Source organism: Trichosporon asahii (assembly GCF_000293215.1).
Source record: "Trichosporon asahii var. asahii CBS 2479 unplaced genomic scaffold scaffold00075, whole genome shotgun sequence".
NCBI lineage: Eukaryota > Fungi > Basidiomycota > Tremellomycetes > Trichosporonales > Trichosporonaceae > Trichosporon > Trichosporon asahii.
This window is the reverse complement of record NW_014040850.1, coordinates 2315124-2333751: the sequence shown is the minus strand read 5'-3', so window position 1 is coordinate 2333751 and position 18628 is coordinate 2315124. Positions and strand designations below refer to the sequence as shown.

Below are 18628 nucleotides of genomic sequence, written 5' to 3'. Positions count from 1 at the left end.
TCGGACGGCTGTTCGTTGGAGTTGTAGAGGTTAGGGAGGGTTATGGAGGGTCGGCGGGTTGATGGAAAGTACGGGAGACCGTATGGTGAGGGTGGGGGATGAGAAGGGGTGGGCCGGGTGGGTAAGTTCGAAGAGCCAGCTGAGCTGGTGCGGATTGATCAACATCACAGCTACTGCTAGTTAGCAATGGAGCCACGGGCGCACTCACAAAGCCCCATGGAGGACCGTTATCTTGCGAGAGGCGGAGGGGTGATGGCTCGGACATGAGGAGGTCGCAAACCTTGTTCCCGAACTTGAGGCGCGCGTCCGGCCAAGTGATGACTTGGATCCTGTCAACCTGTCCTTCGCCACGCCGGGTGCAGGTTTCAAGTGCGGCTTGGAAGGCTGGTTCCGAAATCTGCGGTGTCGGTCGCCGGAGCTCCAAGGGACCCTCCGGGGGCCAGGTGTCTGTGGCGACGACGAAAATTGGTGCTCTTAGCCTACCTTCTTCCGCTAGACTCCCCAGGAAAGAACTGAGATCGAAGGACTCTACCTCGTTTGTTGCTGCTCGTGGTCTGACTCCTTCGGTGTGGTTCTCCTCTCGAGGGTGGAGGACGATGGTGAAGTCGTTCACAGGGAAAGGTGTGTAGCTGTTCGTCACGACAGGCTGCGTTTCGTATCCCCCTTTGGACGCGTACGATAACTTGAAAATATGCTGGTTAATTGGGTATCGGTACAGATGATTAGCTTTATTCTGTTCGTCGCTGGTTCGCAGTCTTTGGCTGACGATGAGAGCTTCGCAACCTAAGCGGTCCAGAGCCGAATCGAGATCGTGACAGTTGTGGGTGTCCGCATCCAAAAGCTGAAACACAACTTCGAAACCCATGGTGTTGATGACTGCTGTCAAATGACAAGCTAACGGGCACTCAGCATCGTCGTGTTCGCACTCCTCTACGCATCTTTCGCAGCGATACAAGCAGAAAGTTGTGGGCGGATGAGTGATGTTGACGACCTCAGTCACTTTGTGGCCATTCGCGTAGGCGTGCGGAAGAGGAGAGTCGTACAGGGAGGAATACAGTTGAGTCTGAGTGAGAATGACAGCCTCAGGTCGAGTGGCAGAGCCAGGGGAGGAGACATGGAGGACGCGATGTGACAGTATGACTTGTTCCCAGAGATCCGTTTCTGCTCTCGCCCGGAGAGAAGAGCATGTCAGCCGCATGGCTTCCAGACCTTGCCCGTCGAGATAATCGTAAATGTTGTCGAAGATATGTGGGAAGAACTTCCAGTCGAGCATCGTGATGAGGACGGGCGGCTGAGATGTGAGCTTGAAGAGAGAGAGGGAAGCGTGAAGTGGTGAAATAAGGACCGGGGAACGATGGACAGTTGACGTGTACTGGGGCGTCCGAGGCGTTCAGTTGGTAGTATGGTTCCGAGGGCTAGCACGGAAAGACTATGAAACAATGCATTGTGCTGCAAGTGCCTTCAAGTGCAACATGCAGGTGTCTTTACTATACACTATGAAAGCCTTCGACCTAGGCCATACTGGGCTCTGAGACAGCGGTCACAGCCTCACATCGCAGGCGGGATGTCCTTCGCCAAGAGCGAGCAAGTCGTCTCTCCGACTTGCTCGCGCAGCTGCTCCCAGGAGATGACGTTGATATTGTTGAAAAAGATCACTTTGTCTGGTTGTGTCGCGCGGTAGCTCTCCTTGCTCGCCTTCAACGCGACCCGGAAAGCCTTACTGGTTGTATGAGGTGTCAACAGGCGGGGACCTCGTGGAGCGTCGGGCGGCCAACTCTCGATAGCAACACAGGTCACTTTGTTCACGAAACTTTCAGTGGCGCATGGTACTATTCCTTCAACGAACGGCTTCACGCCAGAAGGATGATAACAAGCCGACTCGTTACCGCAGTCGTCGCTGCTCTCTGGATATAGAAGCACGATGATGTGATGGATTTTGAAGATCAATTCCTTTATGAAGTCGACAGTGCCAGCCGTCGCCAGGCCGCGAGGAGGATATGCGAGCTTGAAGATGTGTTGCGGGGCTGCGACGTCGATCATGTAATCTGGACCGGAATTTATGAGAGCTTTTAGCGGGAAAGCGGTGATGCACGAGTGGAAGCCTCCAAAATGGCAAGTAAAAGAGAGGTCTGAGCATCGATAGGTGTTGGGATAGAGGAGCTGGACGGCGACTCTGGCGCCAATGGCCGTGCTGATACACTCCAGTATGTCGGCTGTGGGGCAAGCGCTGTCGCAGCACCACTCGTGATCTTCCGGTCTGTCGTCCTCACAATGTGAGATGCCTCCTTTTCCCGCTCTCCCCGGGTGATGGACAACGTTGACGGTCTTGGTGATCTGGGGATGGCCATCTTGATAGGCTCGGGGAAGAGGACAGCCGTAGCGGGTGGAGTAGGTCTGCGGCCTTGTGTACACAAGAGCTTCAGTTCGAGAGTGATGGTCCGAGGTTGTGCACATCATGATACCGTGTGACACCGTGATGTGCTCCCATAGATCGATTTCGACTCGGTGTCGGAGAGTGGTGCAAGTAAGCCGAAGGACATTCATCCCATCGGCGTCGAGGTAGTCGTAAATGTGGTCGAAGATGTGAGGAAAGTACTTCCAGTCGAGCATGTTGGCCGAAGAGGCTGCCAAGCTGCACCGGAGACAGTTCTGAGAGTTTAGACTAATGTAACTTACAAAAAAGGCGGACGCTCGATGCGTATTGACCTCCTGGCCTCGTGGTCCCGTGATCCGTGACAGCCGTTGTGAGGGCGCAGGGCCGCAGGGGATGAACGGGGGAAGGCGAGAAGATGATCAGTTGTGAGTGTCCTGGAAATCTCTCGATATCCCTCATGAACCCATGAGCCTGGTCGTTGGCAGCTGTCAACAGCGCCCACTCAACGTCACCCCGCTGCTCCCGCTAACCGTCCAGTACTGTATCTGTCATGTTCAGTATTCAGTATCCATCGTCCTCCACTTCTCGTGTGCATCGTTCGCCTGACGGGACTTTGTTCCCTACGAGGTTCCAGACTCGCCCCGATCGCCCCTCGTCCACACAAATGAGCTGCGCAGCCGTCTCGACACCGTTCACGATGCCAGCATCGAACGTCACCGTTCCTCCAGTATCCAGTTGCTCTTCCCCTTCTCCGATCGCTGCTGCAGCAAGCATCGCTTGTCGCCAGCATCTCCCAAAGGCCGGCCCTCGCCACACTCCCGACGCCTGTCAAGCCTGATGTCACCGACCTGATACCGTCATGCCCTCCAGCTCGCACTCCACCAGCCCGTCCAACTCTACCGGCAACTCAAGCTCTTCACGCTGGAGAGAACGCCTGCGCCTGCGCTTCCGCCGCCGCCAGTACACCTCTCTCAGCCCTGACGGCTCGACACCCAGCCCCTCCAATGCCTCCACGCAAACTGGCTCCGAAACACGGCACCATGCGGACGACACCAACTCACGTCTCGAGGAAGAAGACATCTGGGTGGACCGGGATACACTGAACTCGCAGGAGCTTCTGGAGTCGAATGAGGGTCACTCCAAGGACCTCCACCGCAAGGACGAGGACGCCCTTCCCGAAAACCTCACCGTTAACGAGATGACCTGTGTCGAGGGCGCCGTGGAGGAAGACCAGTCTCAACGGTCCAAACTCACACAAACGCAACAAGCTGCCCAGAAGGAAGACAGAGACCATGCTGAAGAGCAACAGTCTGAGCCTCATCCAAACAGCACCAGCCCACCTCATCCGCCGATCCCAAACAGAAAGCCCTACCGCTGCCGGATCTGCGGAACGACATATTACGCCCAGAGCCAGACCCGGGGATTGTGCTATATCTGCGCATGCACGCTCTCCCTGTAGATGTAAGCAGCGAGGCGGTACAAAGCGGCGCCTTGATGGATCTAGATTCCAAGGCCTTGACGGTCGGCGCATGGCTTGACTTCGATCATCAGCAGCACCGCCGTGGATCCGGACTGCAATTCGACGAGATCAGTCTTCATTGCCTGCTGTCAGTTTGTCAAGGTTTTCAAGCATGCCCTCACCAAGCACACAACATCGCTCTCCGAAGTCTCAGCGCCACTAACCTCAGCAGCCGTTCCCCACGCATGCCCATCACGTGAGTGCTCGGTTCACCTTAGCGCCGCGTTACCTCCCGCGCAGCGCGTTTCGTGATCGACCGATGTCGCAGCCGGTGCGCGCCGCCTGTCGCTTGGCCTCGGTGGGCAACGATCAATGCACAGATCGCACCGCCGCACTGCAACAGTGCATGCAAGCAGTGTTCATTGTGGTGATCGCCTTCAGCCATTGGGTTGAGCTTGGACAATCCAAGTTCGCTGGGCTACTCAGTGTGCAGGCTGGACCAGGGCTGGCGGAGCTGGGCGTTCTCGGCGAGCGGAAGAAGGCAACGGGACTTGTCTCGAATGCGCGCCTTAAATGGACTCGGCAGCCGAGTCCGGGGCCCGCGATGCTGTAGGCTACGGGGCGAAACAGGCGCTAACAGGGACCTATGGCGTGTCACACTACGAGACTAGCCCAGCTTGGCTGGCGTGCATGCTTCCGCATGGATCATGGATGCATTGGAGGAGGCGTCAGACAAGCGGGACAAAGTCGCAGGGCAGACAAAGAGGTCGCGGCTTGGCCATCGTCGTCATTGCTTTGTTGGTGGTCGCAGCGCGCAGCTGACTGAGTTTCCCAGCATGCTCAGCGCGCTCGGTATGCTCAGCAGTGGTCTACGCAAGTACGCAGCAACGAGATTGGGGTGTGAGGAACAGAGGGGGGACGAAGCGACAGCAAGCCAGAGGCCTGACAGGCCGGTGGAGTGAATCGGTGATTCGGGCAGCGAGTCCCTGAAGTGAATGACTGCGCGTTGGGACGATGCTTGGCGGCAGGCGCGGTAGCGCGGTAGGCGTACAGGCGACGCGGGCTGCGCAGGGAAATTATTGGGCGCCCAGGGCGATGCTCGTCTCCTGTTCGCGGGGCACAGGCCAGTCGCTTCCTGTGCATCCTGGATCCTGTCTGGACCATCAGTCTGCTCTGCTCTGCACGCTCTGCACGCTCTGCACGCTCTGCACAGTAGACGTAGGCTTTGTCACTCTCACTCACCCACACTCTCCAGTACAGACAGACACTCACTTACATCACCCACTCTCCTTCTCTTCATTCTTCCCACTCCGATTCTTTGTGCGTCTGCTGCGCTTACGACAAGCTCTCCCAGACCTCCTCTTTCTCTCCAATTTAAACCACTCGCCCGCTCTTCCACTGCCGCCCTTCCGACAGACCCCGTCGACGTCGTTTCACGTCCCCTTCTCTCCCGGCTTGCCCTTGCTTTGACTATTCCTTGAACAAGCCCTCAGCCACGCCGGATCCACCCTATTGCTTCGCCTTTTGCTTGTTGCTTTAAGCCGCCGGACTCTCGCTTGACACCTCTCACACACTCTCTCACACTTCCTCCACACCCAACACCATGTTTGCGCCCCTCCTGTCGACGGCGCTTCTTGCCTCCTCCGCCCTCGCGGCCGACACGTGCAATGGGCACGCCGAGCTGTGCCAGCGCTCGTACGCCAACGTGACCTACCTCGGTGCGCACGACAGCTATGCCGTCGGCGACTCGCTCTTCGCGAACCAGGCTAAGCCGGTCGAGGACCAGCTCGCGGACGGCATCCGCGTGCTGCAGCTGCAGACGCACAAGAACAACGGCGCGATCCACCTCTGCCACACGGCGTGCAACTTCCTCGACGACGGCCCGCTCGACGAGTATCTCGCCAAGGTCCAGACTTGGGCCGAGGCCAACCCCTCCGAGGTCGTGACCCTCATCGTGACCAACCCCGAGCTCACGGACCCGTCCGAGTTTGGCCAGGCGTTCCAGAAGGCCGGCCTCGACAAGCGCGCCTACAAGCCGCCCCAGGCCACGACGGCGTTCAACGAGTGGCCTACTCTCGGCTCGCTCATTGACGCTGGCACCAACGTCGTCGTCTTCATGGACTCCAAGGCCGACACGAGCAAGGTCGACTACATCATCCCCGAGTGGGGCAACATCTGGGAGGACGCCTACAGTGAGTAATTGTTCTGTTTGTGACGTCGTGACGGAAGATCTGGAAGATCAGGCGGGGCAGTTCGTAAGCGCAAAGCGGTGCGCCCCGCGCTTCTCTTCGGCAGCTAGCGTCGGAACGTAGATCTCGGAACACTGCTAACGTCCAGACGTCGTCGACACGGACTGGGGCTGCGCCGTCAACCGCTCGAACGGCGACACGGCGACGCAAATGTTCATGATCAACCACTACCTCGACAAGTCGCTCGGCAGCCTGGGCGTGATGCCCGACAAGGCTTCGCTGGGCACGACGAACTCCAAGGCCTCGCTCGACAAGCACGTCTCGAACTGCAACATGCTCTACGGGCGTGCGCCGACGTTTGTCCTGCTCGACTTCTACTCCTCGAACGGCAACGAGCCCTTCGAGTGGGTCGCCGGCCTCAACGGCGTCCCCGCGCCCACGAACAAGGTCGAGACCGGCAACATTGACGGCAAGAACGCCTCGCCCCAGGACGTCCAGAACGCCGGCGCTGGCGCGAGCGGCACCGACGCCAGCAAAACGACCCAGACTGGCATTGTTGGAACCCAGGACGCGAACGGCGTCAAGTCGTCCGCGACCGCGCTCAAGGTCGCCGGCGGTTCTGTTGCTGCCGCCCTTGTCGGCGCCGCTGCCCTGTTCGCCCTCTAAGAGGATAGATTATGCCATGTGTCATGTTCTGTATCGGTACATTATCTACAAGCGGCTGCGTGAGCCCGGTGCCAAGCGGTGGGCGATGTGCAGGTGCAGGTGCGGTTGCGGGTGCGGTTCGAGGCGGCGAAGATGGGGTTGGTCGTATTGGTGCAAGAGCGATGCTGATTGAGGAAGGCAGGGGAGGTTAGACGTTGAACAGGTGGCGAACCTCGGCGCTGTCAGGCAGAGAGGCGAAGGTGGTCGTCATGCGCGGGTCGGCGCGGAAGACGAGGACGGGGGCGGGTGCGACAGACGGCGCGGGGGTCGGTTCCCGGCTCGCGGCGGGGGTGAGGAGCGGTGTGGCGGGGGGCGTCATCTTGTGCTGGATGTCAGCTCTCAGTCACTGTGAATAGCTAGCTCAGAGATCACAGTGGACAAGGCGGGCGACGTGGTCTACGTAGCCTGCTTTCAAAAGCTCCGAGATTACAGAGTAGAGAACGCAGATGCTCTCTACGGAACAGCGGAGGAAGAGGGAGGTCAAGGGGCACAGCATATGGGCCTGGGGCGCTGGAGCAGGAATGCCGCATGCCGAGCCAAGCCTGCCCAGCATGCCCAGATCGATAATCTTGCCGCTCTTCACGCCTTCGGCCTCACTGCGATCACTTCCCCTCTAAAGCCTCCCCTTTCCCTCTCCACGGTCTGCACTCTCCTGGGCGCCGCTCGCCGATCCCGATCCCTCTCGCCGCTGAAGGGAAGGAAGGTTTACTCACATGCTCCTTGTACACTCTCGGGCTCTCGATCCCGCCCATAGTGCCCTTAACAGCGGGCAGGGGTGGGGGACGGGCACGCGGCTCCGCCGTGGTCGGGGTACTCGGCAAGCTGGGCGTAGGCGAAGACATGGTGCTGGTGGTGGTGATGTTGTTCTTGAGAGCTTGGCTGCTCTTGTTGTTTCCAAGGGCTCGAGTCTTGGGTAGGAGGCACGTGGGCGGAGATCACCGATGTCCGTGGACTTACACCTCCACTTGTTCATTCGCGCGACCTGATTTTTGGGACGCGATGGGGTCTGTGGACGCACAAACAACAACACGGGAACACACGCGCGAGCACACGGGCGGGCGACGACGATCGGCGACTAGAAGAGCGATACCCCTACAATCCGCTTACGAAGTCCGGATATCCGAGTAGGAAGGTGGAGGACATCGCCGCCGACCTGTGCACACACCTCCGACCTCAGCGGTACCACCATGCCCCCACGACCACCACCCTCCGCCGTGCGGACCCTCGTCTCGTCGGCGATGCACGCCGGGCCCTCCACGACCCGTCCGAATGCCTCCCGCCTCCGCCCCTCGACCGTGGCAGTCGGCACAGCCTTTGAGGAGTACGCGCTCTCGCTCCTGAACAGCGAACTGCACATGCTCCTCCGCCGCGTGGGGGGTAAGGGCGACGGCGGCGTCGACCTCAGAGGAGAGTGGTGGGTGCCCAAGCCGCCGCCGAAGCGGATGCCGTGGCGGGCGAAGCAGAGGGAAGAGCTGCGCGCGGCGCAGGCGACCGAGCCAGCTGAAGCCGTGGAGGAGGACAGCGACGAGACAGAGGGAGATGTAGGACCGATACCGCATCCCCCGCCACCGCCGAGAACAAGTCTCGACGTCGTGGAACCCCCAGCTCTGACGGTAAGGGGCAAGCCGAATCGGAAGAAAATCCGGCCCGCCACAGTCTGGGTACAGTGCAAGGCGGCGCAGGTCATGCTCGGTCCTGCGGTTGTGAGGGAGCTGGATGGCGTGTTGGCTGGACGAGGTGAGTTTCTCTTCGCATGAGACAGCTAGGGAGTCGGAGCATAGCTAACGACAGATCCGGCAGACACGCTCGGTATTCTCGTCTCAAAGTCTGGCTTCTCGCAGCAGGCGCACATTGCCGCCCTCCGCGCCCAGTCAGCGATTATGCTCGTCCACCTGCCATTCGACTATGACTCGTCTCTCTCGACCACCATCTCTTCCTCCCCATTATCCTCCGCCACGATATCAGAGCTGCCTGCTTCCGAAACACAGGGGGATGAGCCGATACCAGTCCTCGGGGCGACGTACAATCCCGCCTTTGGCCGGTTCCTGACCATGCACGGGCTCGAGCTGCGAAGGGAGTTGAGAGGATCCACCCCTGGCGTTGGGGTATGGTACGCCGGCTCGCGGATGGGGCGGTATGGTCCCAGCTCGGTGGAAATGCCGAAGGTCGGCGAGGCAGTGGATGGGAAACGGGCAGAGGGACGACCACGGAAGTCTGCCCCATCTCTCGAGTCGGTTCCGGAGGGAAGCCGGTCTGTTTCCACCTCGACGGCGTCGACGCCAAAGCCCCGGGGTCGACCGAGAAAGACGCCCACGCCTCCCAGTGAGGAGAAGAGCGCTTCTAGACGGCCATGGACACGCTCACTTTCAGCGGGGAGTGAGAGCGAGCCAGATGGTATTTTAGCGCCCCCTCCGCCACCGACATCGCCTACGGCGGCCGTGCTGCCTAAGCGTCCGCGCGGCCGGCCACGCAAAACTCCAGCTGCGGAGACAGTCAAGACGGTCGAGTGATACAACTAGATCGGACTATGTATGAACTATGGGACTATAGGCTATGGGTATCGGTATCGGTGGCACTACTCTATTCTGGTTGGTGGGCGAACGTCGGCGCGCGCTCGAGGCTGCGCCGGAGACGGGCTCGATCGTCTCGCAGCGACCAGGTGGCGCCTGTCTAGCTGCGGAGCTCGCTAACACGCACACTTGTCCTTCGCGCCGACAAACTCGCGGATGCTGATAGAATCCCGTCTTCTGCGGCGGAAGATGCGCGGCGTGTTTGTGTCGGCCACGGCGCGGAGTTGGCGCTCGCCGTACGAGATGCCGCTGCCTGCTGAGTCGGGGTCTAGGTTGCCCTGGTCGATGCCCGCTAATATGGAGCGCGCAGCGAGGTGGAAAGGAAGCGCGGCGTTCTCACCCGTCAGAGACGAGGTCTCGATGAAGGTCAGGTCTGGTGTCAGCTTGGTATCGCTACCGTTCAGCTTGAAGCGGGCTGCAGCGTGCATCGATAGGCTGTCCGAACACGGCTCCCAGCTCGCTTCAATGTACACTCACTGTTATCCCTCGCGAACCGCTCGCCCTCTTCCGTCTCGACCTCGAGGTCCTCGGCGAGATCCAGCTTGTTGCCCACCAGGACAATTTCGATGTGGTCGCTCGCAAGTGCACGAATGTCCTCCAGCCACTTTGTCAGGCCCTCGAATGTTGATCGGCTGGTGATGTCGTAGACGAGGATAGCGCCCGCCGCACCTCGATAGTAACTCCGCGTGACTGAGCGGAAGCGCTCCTGTCCTGCTGTGTCCCAAAGCTGCGTGTTAGCTTCATATCGTGGAGATAGCCCGAGTGCAGCTCACCTGCAGCTTCACGCTCTTGTCGCCTATTCGCAGCGTTCGTGAGGAGAACTCCACGCCGATCGTGTGTGCGCTGCCCTCCTTAACTGATGTTAGCTGAAACGCTCACTCATTTGGCTTACATCGCTCGTGAATGCACTGGTATAAGAGACATGACTTCCCAGTGCCAGCCTCGCCTGTCGTCAGCTCACAGGAGCGCATCGCAACCCACCGACTACGATGAACTTGAAGAGGTAGTCTGCCGTCAGCTAAACAGTTGAAGCTCTTAGCTCACCATACGCCTCAACAAGCTCTGTGCCTCCATCGTCCCAGTCCATTGCTCAGATAAACTACTGCAGTCTTTGTCGGCTCTTCGCCTGTAAGGTAGCCCGAGCAGTCTCGGTTTCGGTCGGTTGAATTGCGGTGGCGAGTTCGGCGCCGGGAGGCGGTCTAGAGTCTGTAGCGTCCCTGCGTGCGTGTCGTGGGCGGTGCGGCCGTGGTGTCGGTGGGCGGCAAATGTCAAGACTAGAGATAAGGAGAAGAAAGAAGCATGGAGCAGCTGGCTTGGATAAGGAGTGAACGCAGAGTCGTGACGCTACGCTACGCCGGAGCTTATGGCGCACGCAGCCCACGCCGCACCAGGTGCCCGGCCCGTGCGTCAATGCGTCACTCCCTCCACCAGCAAAAGCCCCTCCACCCGAAACAACAACAATTGCATCCGGCCTCCACCGACGCCTTCCTCACCGTCGCTGCATCTTCGCACATCGGCACCGTCGACGAGCTACTCATCTAGCATAGAACAATCGGTTTCACTGACAGCCATGGCTGACCCGGCGCCTGCGAGTGCGACTGCCGAGAATGGGGCTCACCTGCCTCCGTTAGAAATATCGACAGCTCCGCCCGACGACGCTCGCGCTGCGACACTCTCTGCCAGCTCAGTATCAGCGCCGCTTGTGCCTTCCCCAGCCTGTCCAGCATCACCCGCAGCTACGACGACGTCTACGCCAGCACTTCCGCTCGGCTCTCAAGGGCATGTAGGCTAGAGATGATGAGCCGCACGCTGACCGCAGCCCATTCTTCTCGTTCTCGTCGGTTTGCCAGGTTCGGGGAAGACCACATTCGGCAACGCGCTTGTGGCGGCGTGTCCGGGATGGGTGCGATGCTCGCAGGACGAGTCCGCCTCCGGTCGGCGACAAGAAGTTGAGGCATCGGTGCGGGCTGCACTCCTCGCCGGGCAAAATGTAATCGTGGACAGAGTCAATTTCGATCCTACGTGAGTGCATTCCTCCTGTCCCCACCGACCTCCACCAACATGAGCTTTCATTTTCGCGCAACAAATTTCCCACGATGATATGATGAGTATCGTGGCTGATTTTACAGACAGCGCGGCCACTTCCTGGCTATCGCGCAGCAAACTGGAGCACGGCCACTTTCGATCGTCTTGAAAGCACCGTTCGACATCCTACGACAACGCCTGCTGGACCGGACAGATCACCCGACGCTTAAAGACTCGGAGACAGCGTTGAAAGTTCTTGGTCGCATGAGGCGCGAGCTGGTCTATCCGCAAACTTACGAGGGTTTCCAGCGCGTGCTTTTCGTTGACAGTGAGGGCGACTGGACGAAGGAGAGGTTGGTGAACACGCTGGAGAAGCTGGAGAGGGAAGGTACGACGGGGCAAAAGCCTCGCCGTGGCGGGTATGGTGGTGAATACAGAGGACATGGGGAGATCAGAGGAGGAGGACGAGGAGGATACAGGGGCACATTCTCCGGGCCAAGAGACGTACCGCCAGCATCCAGAGGCGGCTTGGGCGGTTTTGGAGGACGAGGATACCAGCCAGCGCCAAGAGGTGGTTACCGAGGCGGCCCCGCGGTTGACAGAGGCCGTGTAGCCTACTCCCGAGGTGGGTATCAAGGCGACCGGCCCGCTGGGAACGCCACATATCGTGCACCGGCCGGTTACGATGGCTCGCCGAGGACTGGGTACAGAGGGAACAGGGATGGCGAACTCGCCTTCCCCATCAGCAACCATGCAGCGGAAGTAGCTTGGAACGGCCCGACTGGCTCCAACATATCTCGATACGACGCGGCGGGCTTGCCACCCCGGCCGCCGCATCCTCTGTCCGGTTCAGGTGCTGTGAGTGACTCTGTTCCACGAGAGTAGCTCTGGGAAGTCTGTCGGGCTCTGCCATCGGCCGAACGATGCTCGTGCTCAATAATAAGGCTTAGATGGTCTGCAGTTTGATGTCATGACAGGCAACCATAGCCGCAAGTTTTTCACTTCGTCCCTTGCAAGAGCGCGACCTCCGTTTTGTGGACCGTCCCAGAGCAGCTCAGCAAGCACTTCCGAACCCAACTGAACGAGCTGTAGCTTCGAGCCGTGCGGTGAGTTGGGGCCGAGCGCAAGCACGAGCGAATGGGCATCGAGCGGGAGCGGGCGAGTCAGTTAGGCTGCATTGGTCGGTGATCGTGCTCCAAGTACGATTTCAAAACCTAAAGTTGCGGAAAGCTCCAGCCTGCCCAATAAATCTTTGACTCAATGTGACGCCGTTTGTGAGAGGAAACTTCTTCTGCCTGGCTGCGATCGCATTACGGGAGCTCGTTTCAGCCATGCTTATCGACGACAAAGACGTAAGGCGTGGCACGCTGTCGCTCATCGGGCTTCAGTTGCCGTCACACCATGTTGTGACCTTCTCAACCTTGTTGAGGTACTGGAATTCAGGCTGGAACGAGCTGAGCTCGTTATCAGGAGCAGCCCCTGCAAGGTGGACAATTGTGTCCGGACCGACGTCCCGCGGCACGTCCACAGTAGGCACGTTTGCTCGATCAGAACCAGTGCCGGTGCCTGCTCATGGGTAATGCCCATGTTTGATGTGCGTCCCGAACGGCCAGATCATCGCGCCCGAGCTCACGTTAAGCTCATGTTCGGGGGTGTTTGAGCGTTTGGCTGAGAACCAAAGACGCCAAAGGAGGCAAGGTATGAGCCAGAAACCGATGCCGAGAAGCACGAGCTCGTTTCGGAGCCGCCAGAAGCACCTTAAGGCAGCGTCGCCAGCTGGAAACGCGCACGGAAACAACCACCCCTGACCCGCAACTCGATACCGCTTCTTCCGCCTGTAGGCACTCTGCATGTTCTGGGAATTGCTGGACTGCTGATCACCTCGGTTATGCAGGAGACTGTAACACGCTACCCAGTGCTAACAGCTGTGCTAGTGGTACCAGGCGCGGATTGACTTTGAGGTCCTCACTTGGCCCTCAAACCCACTGCACCCACTACTGTTGGCGGACGCTCCATCCGGAGGCGGATGTCCAGCGTCCGCCGGCGGCACGATGAGCCTCCTCAAGACCCGGAAGAGGTGGGTGCTTTACAGTGCGCGTCGCACTCACATCCGACAGCTGTTCCCGACGCACCGAAGGTAATGCAAACATGGACAAAGTTGGCATGTGGGAGAACCGGCATCTGCAGAAGCGTACGACGTCTGCATACGCAGCACAACAGCTGGCATCGTGTCTCTCTTGGATCGCAAAGCCGATCAATTCGAACGAACCCTCCGCTCGTCCATCGGCACAATTCCATGTTTGTCGATCCTGAAACTGACGTGCGTATGTCAGCTACCATTGATCATGAACATCTGCGAATCTTGTGCACTTGAGGTTCACTTCACTATCGGACAGATACCTCATCCACAGACATGTCACCCAACTCACTCATTTCAGTACGGGACGAGGAACCCGGTGCGCAGTATTCTTCCCGGAGCCACATTTTGGGCACACCGTCACTGCTGGACGGGCGGGAGGTACCCCGAAGCGACTGTGCATAGCTGCGCGGAGGATAGAGCCGCGCTAGATGCGTCTGGACCGAGCCGCCTCATTCGCTCATCACTCACTCCGCAGCATCGGACGCAAACGTGCACTTTGCAGGTGCCATAGCATTGACGGCATCGTTAGAGTTACTCGGTGCTTCGGAAGCACCAGTCAGAGCGGGAGCTCATAGCCCGAGCGAGAGCGTGACGGCGTTGCGCAGCGACGGAGCTAGGAGATCGACAGCCACCCTACTTCGGCGACCGCTGCAACTCCAGAGGAGATGCGATCTTCGGCGGTCCTAAGCAACCTGTACATTCTGGCCTCTTGTCTCACTCCTCTTACGGAATGCAGCGGCTTCTGACGCCAGTGGAGAGAGGCAGAGAGCACAGCACCGAGGGGTGGTGCTGTCGGGTTCTCGAAAGAATGCTGTAATTCAATCAACGACGCTACGGCAAAGAAAGATGAGAGGGCCTCTTATTTGCCCAGTTGCGTCCAGGCGGCCCTCGGATGCTAACGCCTGCGTAGCGACGGGGGAGCCTGGCGGAGCCTTGGGGAGGCGGAGGCCACCGACTGCGCATCATTCAATGTATCTCATTCAACTATGCTGTCATCGACGCTAAGGCAGGAGCATCTCTTGCAGGGCAGGCTAGGGCCGATTAATAGAGTTTCATCAGCAGCCACAGACGCAAATCCTGCACAGATTCCTGCAGGACCCGGTGCACCCTCGCAGCTGTCCTCGAGGCTGGCGTGTGCTGCGTCGATGGGCTGGAAGCGTGCGAGTGACTCACCCTATCAGCAGCGAGACACTGCATGGCATACCACCGGCAGACCCGGACGTTCCTCAGGTCCACTCAGGAATGGGTCTGACTGCCCTACAATGGTGTCAGGAATCGAGTCGCTTAAACGGCCGAAGGTTTTCGGGTCTGGCACGCGGTGCTCGATGTGCCAGGAGCTCGCAAGGTATTCCTCCTGGAATCCCACGACATGTCGCACCGTACAGACCCTCGTCAGGTGGATGCAGGGCTGAGCTCATCGCTCTGTCTTGCACATCCAGCCTAACCCCCCTGCTTGAGACAGCGGAGACGCAAACCCACAAGCTTGTTTATCTTTCATGCTTATCCAGTTGACTGCGCAATACAGGACAGATCGTGCGGCACGGCATATGCCATGCCAAGCTGTTGAAGTAGAGCCGAACAACTCCAAGCCGCTGCAAGCCAATGCGTTCTCAGCCTTGTAAAGGTGGTCTGTGTCCTCTGGGATCCTAGGCCGAGATATTGGGCCGCAAACCAGTGCCTCTGGACTGAGGTGGCCCACTGAGCTTCTCAGTAGTCAGATGACGTTGCAGCACTCTAGAGACGGGATACGAGAAGCTCATGCAGCCAGCGAGCAGCCTGCTGCCGGCCGCCGGTACCTGTTCATGAGACCGCTGGCGGTGCCACTGATCGTGGTCACTAGATCAAACGATATTATGTTATTACCCCTCTCGCCTCGTCTCCCCGAGCGTCATCTACCCCTCCTGGAGTTCGGAAGCAAGGTGTTGCCGTCCATGCCGCGTTCTCATAATGCGACGCGGCGATGGGGCGTGTAGGCTGGGTACGCGTCGTGGCCCGTAACCGTGCCATGCTTGGAGACAACCTTGATTGCGACGTGAGCGGTCAGCGGTCAACGGAGCAGCGGGAGTGTGTGCTTGCTGGCCATCGATTCCAAAGGCCGCCGATTTCACTCTCGGCGGTGCCTAGTGTGAAGCTTGTCTCACTCCAAGCAAAGCTAACCTCAATCGTGAGCGACGAGTTTGCATGTCAGTCACGACTTGAATGCATCCACGCTGGTGAAAGGATCATCGATAGACTCAGCGCTCCGCAGTCAAGAGAACGCCTGGAATCCTGACTGCCTCCTGGAAGGAATGCGAGGTGAGGACCAGCGGAGCAGAGCTGGATATGGCTAGCGGCGTTGGCAGCATGAGGATCGCGGAGCGAGGATCTTGGCCGGCTTAGGCGGCGCGGCGCGCTCACATGGTAGCATGAAGCCCACTGTCACTAGTAGGCTGGACACAGGTCAACTTTGAGGGCTTGGGAGCGGAGGTTTGTTGATTGCAAGGGACGGTGAATCATTTCCAGAGAATGATCGCGACTAGCGAGAGACTGAGCGATGCCGCTAGCGGCTCAACCTGGAAGTACGCTGGAGCAGCCCAGGAAAGACGCTCCGGAGTGGGCACCGAGCGGACGTCGGATTCGTCGGGGGGTGGTTGGGCATTTCGCCGAGCGGTGGGTGAGTCCGCATGCCGCCAGCTGCCGGCGGGGTGGGAGCAGCAGGGCATAGAACAGGCAAACGTGCTCGTCAGGGATGCAGGGCAGATGGCTTCCAAGCCAAAGTGAATTATAAGCTCACCAGGTATTTTACGGCATCCCTGGCTGGCTCCCTAGACCCCCCTGGCTGACAGCATGCAACACACACGGTCACAAGCGCCGGCGGCTGGAAGGCAGGTCCTCTGAGACCGTGCCGTACGTCGTTGCTCACGATTGGCGCCGTTGACGCCATCTAAACGCCACGATAAGAAATCATAAACCTCAAAATTCCAGTGCTCCTGCACCACCTGGAGCCTCGTACCCGCTGCCGCTCCAGTGCCTTGATTGCTGAACAATCTGCAACCTCGCCAGTCCTGCCGACGAGACGACAGCTCTGCGGCAACCGCTCACGATTGTCAACTCTCATCATCCTTCCTCTCCTTAGTCACTCCCTTAAAACCTTTTAGCTCGCGTCAGCCGGGCACCCCAGGTGGCCTTGGTTCATTCCCTCACACACATTCTCAATCGCATCAGCCTGTCATCAATCTCACCGTCGCTCTTGGTCTATTCAAGGGCGCAGAGTCGTTCTCAGGTCTTCGTCAAGCCACGTCCGGCACACCTCACGGGCCCACCTCGGCGGACCACACATCGTGCAGCGCGGTACAGAGTACAGCCTGTCTCGTTCCTCAATAATCCTCGATCCCTCAATCTTCGATCCTCGATTTCTCGATTTCTCGAATCTCGCAGCGGCGGCAGGAGTCTCACTTACACACTCCGCAAGCCACAGGACACTCGCTAGCTCGAAGTGTTAATCTGCAGCAAACAGGCAACCCTCGACGTCGCCATATCTTTGACACACACACAAGTCGACACACACTCGTTCTTCACCTCGATCTCTTCGCACAGTTTTGTCACTCCCTACTCATCGCACGCCCGCACCTCCACGTTCGACGTTTACGACTCGCGCATACTCCCATCTTCTGTCGGCGTACTTCTAAGATCGATCCGCTCTGATCCTCACCTCACTGCCTCCCTCGCCTCCTTCTCACCCCTTATCAGCCACCACAGCATCGACGCTCTTTCCTCGATCCTTGGCGCAGTTTCGTCCGACGTCAACACCGGCCCGCTCTTATAATCCTCAGCCCCGCTGTTGACTTCGCCCCTTCACCCTTCCACCATGATCCCGCGACGATTAGTCCTCCTCTTCTTCGTGCTCCTCGCGACGACAGTCCTGGCGATGCCCGCCGCCGACGGCGGACTATCCCGACCAAAGCGTACGCGCGGCGCCGCGACCAAGGCCGCCACAGGAACACGACTGCAGCAGGCGGCGGCCGCCGCGCAAAAGCGCTCTGCCGCGAAGGGCAAGAAGGCGACCAAGGTGCAGGCTCGCGCACCGCAAGCTTCCAAGCGAATGGGCCAGCGCAAGCGCGCAAAGGTTCAGGCGCCGGCAGCGGGCAAGAAGGACTACTCGTCGTTCCTGTGCCCCGGTGGATCAGTCGCATGTCCCGTGAACGACGCGGACCCGACTGTGCTCAAGACGCAGCTGAACTCGGTCGCCGACTGGTTCAGAGTGGGATTCGAGTGTGTCGATCTGCAGACCGAGCTCGAGCAGTGCGGAGGCTGCCGCGCACTCGGCAAGGGGTGAGTGATATTGACCATCGCACGGACACGATGTGCAAGCGTGCGCCGCTGGGCGCCCTCACATGCCGCAAAAGTGAATCATGCTGACCTCATCAGACAGGACTGCTCTACCATTGAGAACGTCAAGACGGCGTCTTGCGAGCAGGGGCGATGCGTTGTTCTCGCGTGCGCTCCGGGGTACAACGTCAGTGCCGATCGCGACGCGTGTGTCGCCGGAGGGTCTGCCCAGCAGCCCCTTCGCCGGCGGCGATAGTCACCTCGACCTCCCTCAACGACCCCAACTATAGACAACTCCTATCACGAAGGTTAATCGCAAACATTGTAACAGTCACCTGCACCCACGCCTATTCCCAACCACAATCACATCCAACGCAAGCAGGCGACGTGCGCAGTTCGCACATCAGCCAGTAGAGCCCGCATCTTATGGCCCCGGAGCGACGATCACCGAAGCATCGTTCCGTTCCCTAATCTAGACAATATCATGATAGAGCGATACCAGCCTCCCCTCTCCAGCGAAGCGAGAGGGAGCGGCACGCAGCCCATAGGCCAGTAATGCCCATCCAACCCTAGCCTTGTAGACTTATACAGATAGAAAGTGCAGTGCGTGCATTCGTACAGCTACTGCCAGTATTATGCAACACAACGATGAACAAAGTATTCTAGAAGGTCAACAGCTCCACAGGCCGCGTTCCAGACCAGTGGTGCATCGATCGGGTCTGCCGCGGTGTCGAGGAGTGCCACTGCCCTGTACTCCGACATTGACCACCGGTAAAAGCAGGCATACCCGCCAGGGCCGGTGGATACCAGTGGAGATCCCACGACACGGAGTGGGGATCAGGTCCCCGGGCGCAGCGT

The 18628-nt window shown here is 59.1% G+C and overlaps 9 protein-coding genes across 9 annotated transcripts; 5 read left to right on the top strand and 4 right to left on the bottom strand.

The window, feature by feature from the left end:
- Nucleotides 1-40: 40 nt before the first annotated feature.
- A1Q1_06485 (uncharacterized protein) lies at nucleotides 41-1273 on the bottom strand (the record flags this gene model as incomplete). Its single annotated transcript, XM_014321599.1, has 1 exon — nucleotides 41-1273. The coding sequence occupies one exon, from the start codon at nucleotides 1271-1273 to the stop codon at nucleotides 41-43; it is 1233 nt and encodes a 410-aa protein (XP_014177074.1).
- Nucleotides 1274-1548: 275 nt separating this feature from the next.
- Nucleotides 1549-2610, bottom strand: A1Q1_06484 (uncharacterized protein; the record flags this gene model as incomplete). The annotated part of the gene is made up of 1 exon (XM_014321598.1): nucleotides 1549-2610. One exon carries the CDS (start codon nucleotides 2608-2610, stop codon nucleotides 1549-1551), a length of 1062 nt encoding a protein of 353 aa, XP_014177073.1.
- A 623-nt stretch (nucleotides 2611-3233) lies between these two features.
- Nucleotides 3234-3833, top strand: A1Q1_06483 (uncharacterized protein; the record flags this gene model as incomplete). Its single annotated transcript, XM_014321597.1, has 1 exon — nucleotides 3234-3833. The coding sequence occupies one exon, from the start codon at nucleotides 3234-3236 to the stop codon at nucleotides 3831-3833; it is 600 nt and encodes a 199-aa protein (XP_014177072.1).
- A 1603-nt stretch (nucleotides 3834-5436) lies between these two features.
- On the top strand, nucleotides 5437-6688 carry A1Q1_06482 (uncharacterized protein; the record flags this gene model as incomplete). The annotated part of the gene is made up of 2 exons (XM_014321596.1): nucleotides 5437-6025; nucleotides 6171-6688. 2 exons carry the CDS (start codon nucleotides 5437-5439, stop codon nucleotides 6686-6688), a joined length of 1107 nt encoding a protein of 368 aa, XP_014177071.1.
- A 187-nt stretch (nucleotides 6689-6875) lies between these two features.
- Nucleotides 6876-7569, bottom strand: A1Q1_06481 (uncharacterized protein; the record flags this gene model as incomplete). The annotated part of the gene is made up of 2 exons (XM_014321595.1): nucleotides 6876-7052; nucleotides 7441-7569. The coding sequence occupies 2 exons, from the start codon at nucleotides 7567-7569 to the stop codon at nucleotides 6876-6878; spliced, it is 306 nt and encodes a 101-aa protein (XP_014177070.1).
- Nucleotides 7570-7914: 345 nt separating this feature from the next.
- On the top strand, nucleotides 7915-9237 carry A1Q1_06480 (uncharacterized protein; the record flags this gene model as incomplete). The annotated part of the gene is made up of 2 exons (XM_014321594.1): nucleotides 7915-8464; nucleotides 8528-9237. 2 exons carry the CDS (start codon nucleotides 7915-7917, stop codon nucleotides 9235-9237), a joined length of 1260 nt encoding a protein of 419 aa, XP_014177069.1.
- A 176-nt stretch (nucleotides 9238-9413) lies between these two features.
- A1Q1_06479 (uncharacterized protein) lies at nucleotides 9414-10384 on the bottom strand (the record flags this gene model as incomplete). Its single annotated transcript, XM_014321593.1, has 4 exons — nucleotides 9414-9712; nucleotides 9775-10011; nucleotides 10071-10148; nucleotides 10342-10384. 4 exons carry the CDS (start codon nucleotides 10382-10384, stop codon nucleotides 9414-9416), a joined length of 657 nt encoding a protein of 218 aa, XP_014177068.1.
- Nucleotides 10385-10867: 483 nt separating this feature from the next.
- On the top strand, nucleotides 10868-12207 carry A1Q1_06478 (uncharacterized protein; the record flags this gene model as incomplete). The annotated part of the gene is made up of 3 exons (XM_014321592.1): nucleotides 10868-11080; nucleotides 11216-11319; nucleotides 11427-12207. The coding sequence occupies 3 exons, from the start codon at nucleotides 10868-10870 to the stop codon at nucleotides 12205-12207; spliced, it is 1098 nt and encodes a 365-aa protein (XP_014177067.1).
- A 5102-nt stretch (nucleotides 12208-17309) lies between these two features.
- Nucleotides 17310-18026, top strand: A1Q1_06477 (pria protein precursor; the record flags this gene model as incomplete). The annotated part of the gene is made up of 2 exons (XM_014321591.1): nucleotides 17310-17773; nucleotides 17870-18026. 2 exons carry the CDS (start codon nucleotides 17310-17312, stop codon nucleotides 18024-18026), a joined length of 621 nt encoding a protein of 206 aa, XP_014177066.1.
- Between the last annotated feature and the right edge of the window lie 602 nt (nucleotides 18027-18628).